The sequence below is a fragment of the Olea europaea genome, chromosome 8, assembly GCF_002742605.1.
Source record: "Olea europaea var. sylvestris chromosome 8, O_europaea_v1, whole genome shotgun sequence".
Classification (NCBI taxonomy): Eukaryota; Viridiplantae; Streptophyta; class Magnoliopsida; order Lamiales; family Oleaceae; genus Olea; species Olea europaea.
Window position 1 is genome coordinate 12995631 of NC_036244.1, and position 7066 is coordinate 13002696.

The 7066-nt window shown below is 34.2% G+C and overlaps 1 protein-coding gene across 1 annotated transcript; it reads left to right on the forward strand.

The window, feature by feature from the left end:
- Positions 1 to 5807: 5807 nt before the first annotated feature.
- LOC111398301 (agamous-like MADS-box protein AGL62) lies at positions 5808 to 6461 on the forward strand. Its single transcript, XM_023025220.1, has one exon. It carries the CDS (start codon positions 5808 to 5810, stop codon positions 6459 to 6461), a length of 654 nt encoding a protein of 217 aa, XP_022880988.1.
- Positions 6462 to 7066: the final 605 nt, after the last annotated feature.

The window sequence follows — 7066 nt, forward strand, 5'->3', positions numbered from 1 at the left end:
GACTCTATTATTTAATATAATTTATTAAAATATTAATTCAAATATATAATAGATCTTGCAAAAATAAATTCATTCAATATATTAAAAGTGTTTACAACTTAAATTAATTGTACTTAAAGCATAACACTTACATTAAGAACCTACCACTGAAAACCCAAATGAGCACATTTGCTAAAATTTTGTGTTGCTTAATTCAAGAAAATAGTGTTCAACATTAAAATATGATTTTGATCCAGGAGTTCTCAGTCAAATATAAATATATCCATTTCTTATGATTTTATACAAGTATTCAAGATCAATAAACTTTTCGCTGATAGTATTATATCACTCAAATCAGCTATTAATGTTGATATTTATAAAGTCATATTTATTTATTTATTTTAAATTTCTGATAACTCGACATCACCGTTTCAATAATTATCAAATATTTGTCGTATGTATAAGACTAANCTGCTCTATCCCTCTCTCACACACACGTACAGATAGTGTCATCAAGGGTAAAAAGGATGGAAAAAAAGAACAACAGGAGAATTGGGAAAGTTTAACTTTTGGTTGCTGTGTTGTTTCAGTTCTTGTTATAGTGTTTAAATATAAGAAAGTGTAAGGTGGATCACATCCTATTATTGGTGCAAGTTGATTGCTCTAGAGAATGTGACTTGGATTGTGCTAGTTATGGAGTAATATGATTCGACCATTATACTGTCAACATGTTCTTGAGCACATAATTTCGCACATTCCCAATCCTTCAAGCATATCAAAGCCTCCAATATATCTTCTTTTAGTCTTGATCGTTCATCTGATAAAATTCGACCACCTAAACTGAATGCAGCCTCCGATACTACCGTAGACACCGGAGGTGTTAGTAGATCACGTGAAATTTTTGATACAATTGGATATTGCCTTTCGTTACACCTCCACCAATTTAAAAGACTAAATTCTTGTAATTCATTCGGTTGCAACACACTACGAACATCCACGCACATATACCTAGCTAACTCAGAAAGAATTTCAAGATTTATACCACCAATATTGATCGCTCTAGATGTTGATGAATTAGAACTAAATGAAGGAACACTTGTATTACTATCTAAATAATTCCATAAATTTTCGAAATTTGTTGAAATATTTTTTGAAAAAGAACCTTGAGAAGTAGAACTACCCTGACCTACATTTTCAGCATAATAATTATACATTTCACATAAAAAAGATTCTATATGCACATGTGATAATTTTATATTCAAATAATATGATATCCCCTTTACAGTAGCTTTTACCAGTTAAATTAAATCGAGGGTCCATTACTGAAACTAAAAGAAATAAAGAAGGCAACTCTTCCCAATATTTACAAAATTTTAACTCAATAGAGCGGACTACATCAACAAAAAGTAGCAAATTCCTATATTTATGAAATGCTTATGAAATGTAGAAAAATTGTTGTAAAAAAAGAGAAGATGTAGGGTAATAAACACCGCTACATTCCTTTGTAGCATCGAAAAAAGGTTGTAAGAATTTTTTCACGTAAAATGCAATAGTCCATTTCCAATCTTCCAAATTATGTTCGGGTCCGAGTGTATGCCTACCATTATAATATAGTGAAATTATTTTATCGTAATTTTCACACGAATGTACCATAAGATATGTAGAGTTCTACCTATGCGTTACATCAGTGGCAAATGATTTCTCCTGTAATCCATACTCTGCACATAAACTATTAAATGCTTATTTTCTTGCTGATGACACAGTGATAAAATTTATTGCTTGTCTAATTTTATCTAAAGGTGAACTTATATATTCTAATCCAGCTTTTACAATCAAATTAATAATATGACATATACAACGTTGATGAAAAAATAAATTTTTAAATATGGGGTTAAGATCAGCAATAAAACTTTCAATAACAACTTTGTTCACTGAAGCATTATCAAAAGTAAAATTTCGGACCATATATTGTATACCATATTTCTGTATTATATCTTTTAAAACCATGTATAGGTTAGTGGTATTATGGTGATATTCTACATATCTGAATGCAATACTTCTTTTATGTAGAAGTCACAGGTGATCAATATAATGAGTCGTAGCAGCAATATAACCTTTTCTATTACAATCGGTCCATAAATCAGAAGTAAACGATATAATACTATTAAAACTTTTTAGACCTTCAATAGTAACTTGTTTTCTTCTGTTATATAACTTTATGCTATCCGAACGAAGAGTATTTCTAAAATAAGAAGAATATCTGGGTCGGAGATATTTCTGCACGAGTCGGGTAAAGTGTATTGAGTCTATCTTCGTAAGCGACATCTCTGCTGCAGCCACGAATGCTGTCATTCCTTCACAAAATCTTTCCTGTGAATATCCAAAGGTGGAAAGAGTAGAATTAGAACCGTCAAACACTAGTTTTGTCTGTTTCCAGTCGAGATCGATTGGTTTCGCTTTGTAACTCCTTAATATGTGTCTATTCAAATGCGTTGTGCTCGAACCGGACTTCCAACTAAGTTCTTTGCCACTGCAACTTGCTTTCCAAATATCTACTCCATTTTGAACACCAATTCTTTTACGTGTCATATGTTGCCAACAATCCGATGATTCTTTTTTTGACATTTTTGTCTCGAGTACTTGAACTTCTTCCTCTTTAATATCCTTTAAATTAATTGAAACATTTTGACATGCATCATAGTTAGATGGAGTACTCGAGCTACCGCCAAACTGATTAATTTCATCACTTGTAAAATCCATAATAACTAGTATAATAAAAAATACTGAATATTAGGCTATAGAGTGAAAGAAATTGAATATATTAATTGTTATATGAGAAGTGAGAAAGAAGAAATTGAAACTTGAATAATTGAATCTGAATCTATAATAAAGAAATAATGCGAATTAAAATTGATAACAAAGTGATTTAAAATTTCAAAAATCACCCCGTATTTATAGACAAAAAATCCATGTTATTTTTCAAATTTGAATTTCAAATTCTACACACCACACATCGTAAAAAATGTAGCTATAGCTGCCCGCAGCAGGTCACCGACCTGTTGCCTATGACCTGCTGCCTTAGGCAGCAAGTATAGCTGCCAAGCTATACCTGCTGCTGATTTTTTGTCTTTTTTTTGCCCTTTAATTTAGCTCGGGCCGAGCATTATTGTCACGGGCCAAAAATGGCTCATGACACGAGCCAGCCCGTGTGGCTCGCCTTGCTCGGGCTCAGGCTGACCTCTTATTTTGAGGCTCGATTGCTACAAGCCACGAGCCTGGCGGGCTCGGGCTTTTCCCAAGCCGGGCCACGAGCCACCGGAGCCACCGAGCCTTTTTGACACCCCTAACCTAGCTGGATCTTTGAAAATAGGATTAGTGTTTGAAAGAAGAAGTAACAAATTAGAACTTAAAGGATATGTAGATTCTGACTTTACGGGGGATAAAGATTAGAGGAAATCTACCACTTCTTACTTCTTCACTTTAGGTGATAATTGTATCACTTGGAAACTATAGTTGCAACCTATAGTTACGCTCTCCAGCACTAAAACAGAATATATTGCATTAAATGAAGCTGTAAAGGAATGCACGTGGTTGAAAGGCCTTCTATGTGAATTAAACTTCTTGAATGATAATGCTATGATTTTTACTGATAGTCAAAGTTCATTGATGTTGTGTAAAAATCCTGTTTATCATGAACGTACTAAGCATATTGAGGTGAAGTATCACTTGATTAGGGAGATGTTAGCTTCTAGTGATTTTATTTTGCTTAAAATTGCAACTGACGATAACCTTGCAGATGTTGGAACAAAAGTACTTGCGGTTGGTAAGTTCAACAAATGTTTATAAATACTAAGTATTGATAATGGTTAATTGTTGTGCAGGTGTTAAGCTGGAGTGATCGATGATGATAAAAATAAGACCACACTAATAGATATCACTTGTAACCGGGGAATTGGGCGATGGATGTTATTTGATCCAAGGTGAAGATTTATAAGGTGGATCACATCCTATTATTGGTGCAAGTTGATTGGTCTAGAGAATGTAACTTGAATTGTACTAGTTATGAAGTAATATGGACCATAGATTAAATCCAATGGATGGATTTAATCTTGTGGTCAATTACCTATACTAGTGTTGTCACTCTCTTGACCATAGTACAATATTTGAATTTGGAATTCAAATGAATTGATTCTATAATTACAAGACCTCTTCATTCTCTCATACTGGGATTTTGGCATAACATTTGAGAGAGAGCATAGAGAGGTAACCAAGTGGGAGCTTTCCATAACTCCAACGAAATTCTTGATGGCTTTCGGCGGATCTTTTCTCGGTATATCCATTGTCATTCCTGTGCACGATGGTACATGATCCAGTGTGGCACAAATCTGAGTTCAACATCAAGAACACTTCATTGGTGGTGTTGAAGAAGCTTTGGGTCGTTTTGGTTCGACTTTTACACTTTGAGAGTTTATTATTCCGCATTATAGTTATAATAATCTTTTATAAACTACACTTTAAACTCTATAGAAAGGATCAAATCTGTTCTTGTAGTGAACAAATGAGATGGTGGCGATGGTAGCAGCTTCGACGGTGGTGATGTGGTTTTGTTCTCAGTAACATATTTTGAGTCGATTGGGGTGGAAGTGGAGGTGGTGGTGGTGGAGTTTCTGGTGGTGAAAGGTGTGGATGGTGGCAAAACTATAAGTATGTTACACGGGTACAAAAGTGTAACACGTGTTTTATGGGGTACAAAAAGAGTAACACAAGTATTTGTAATAGTATTTTTGCAATTAAAACTTCGGAACATTATATTGGGAAACAATTTATTTTTGAAGCATATCCTAAGTTTATATTTGAAATAAGGGCCTCTTATAAATCATTTTGTTCGTGTGCAAGGTAATTATATCAAAACAATAGGCTTTGTTTGATTCTTATTTTTTTCCAAAATACATTTTTCTCTCTCTTCTTTTCAACCACACATTATTCATTAAAATAATATTATACGTAAATAAAAAATTTTTCCTTATTTTTCAACCACACATTTCCATCAATCTACTACTCTAAAATGCATATTTTAATGCATATTTTCATAAAAATGGTCTAAAACACCCTCATTTGTTTCGTTTGTTGATCGACCCTCATTTGTTTCGTTTGTTGATCGACAAAAAATGAAAAACCATTTTAAAAGTTTCTATCAATATCCTGTAGAATGTTGTAGGAACTTGAACAACTTGGTTATTAACACGAATAAAGATTTAGCCAGAAAGGAGGTAGCAACATCTCAATCTTTATTAGGTGAAGTAGATTTTTACTGGACTCTAATTCTCCATGTGAAATTTTTCTCGAGCTTAATTGATGAGATATTATTTGATATTTGATGCCACGTGACTATATAATATTAGCCTCGATACCAAAAAAAGAAAACTAGATTTATAAGGAACTTGAACGAATTACATATTAACACAATTTACATTTTAGCCAGCTAGGAGGTAGCAACATCTCAACCTTCGTTGGTCGAAACTTTCGTTAGTCAAAATAATTTTTTACCGGACTCTGATTTTTCATGTGAGTTTTTTCTCAAACCTAATTAATCAGATATTATTTGATATGATGCCACGTGACCAGATATGTAATAGGAGCCTACACACTGATAAGGAAGATTTGATTTATAAGGAAGAAAATATGCCGATGCTTATGGAATACTTCTATTATTAATTATGCATAAGAGCGAACCCTTTATATAAGCGCTCACGTTTGTGTGGATGAAACCATCTGTTCTAATTCTAGATCTCCCGAAATTTTTGTCTCATAGTTGAAGGACAGTAGCTATGACAAGAAAGAGCAGGGGACGCCAAAAGATAAAGATGACAAAAATGTCAAAAGAAAGCAATCTCCTTGTTACCTTCTCAAAACGACGCTCTGGTCTCTTTAAAAAGGCCAGTGAACTTTGTACACTTTGCAGTGCTGAAATTGCTATAATCGTGTTTTCTCCAGGCAAAAAGGTATTCTCTTTTGGCCACCCGTGTGTCGAGTCCATTGTGGATCGTTACATGATGAGAAACAGTACACCGAGTTCCAGCACGATGCAACTTTTGGAGGCTCACCGGAATGCTAGTGTCCGGGAACTCAACATGCAACTGACCAACATTCTCAGCCAGTTGGAATCAGAGAAAAAGTGCGGCGAAGAGTTAACCAGGATTAGGAAAGCCAGTCAAGGGACGTGCTGGTGGGAGGCGCCATTTAATGAGCTTCGCTTGGAAGAGCTCGAGCAACTGAAGGGGGCAATGGAGGAGCTCAAGAAGAATGTGGCTAATCAGGTGGAGAGGCTCATTGTGGAGGCATCGAACTCTTTGCAGCCTGTTCTTGGGGCATCGAGTTCTAGAGGAAATGTTGGGGTTGATGTTGATGTTAAGATTCCTGCCCTTGGATTTTCGATGACTCCTCATGGATATTCATTTGGATATGGTCGTCCATTCTTTTAATTGTGGTGAATCCATTCACAATATTACTTGATTTTGTTAATGGGATTTTATCACGCTAAACATATTCAAGGAATTATATTATGATTTGAAATTGTTTGTAATAAGTTTAATTTACTTGGTCTTTTACCAATATCAAGATGATGTTTATCAATCAATTTAGCCTTTTGTAATGTTTTGGTGCTTGATTTTTGGCTATCAGGAAAACAACATGAAAATCTCTTTTTCTTTCTTCTTGTGAGAAAACTGGTTCTGTGAATTTTCCAGGATTTAATTTCAAAACGATGTTTGAATAAATAGATCCAAATATTGATAACACAGTTTTACTCAGGAAAGTAAGATCAAGAATGCAGCCATATTGATCGTAGACCCCAAGATTACCTGGTCTGCGTGAAGAGGGGCTGGATCGTAGACTCCAAGATTAGTCGCTGTAAAGTTGACACCTGGGTATCAAAAAAAAAAAAATTGGTTTACTTTAATCACTCGTAAGATGGCATGATTTTGCTTGTAGTTATTGTTGTAATCAATCTAGCAGTTGTCATATGGATCAATATTTGTTATAATTTAACGATCTTTATTTCAAGAACTTTATGTACATTAATATTCTT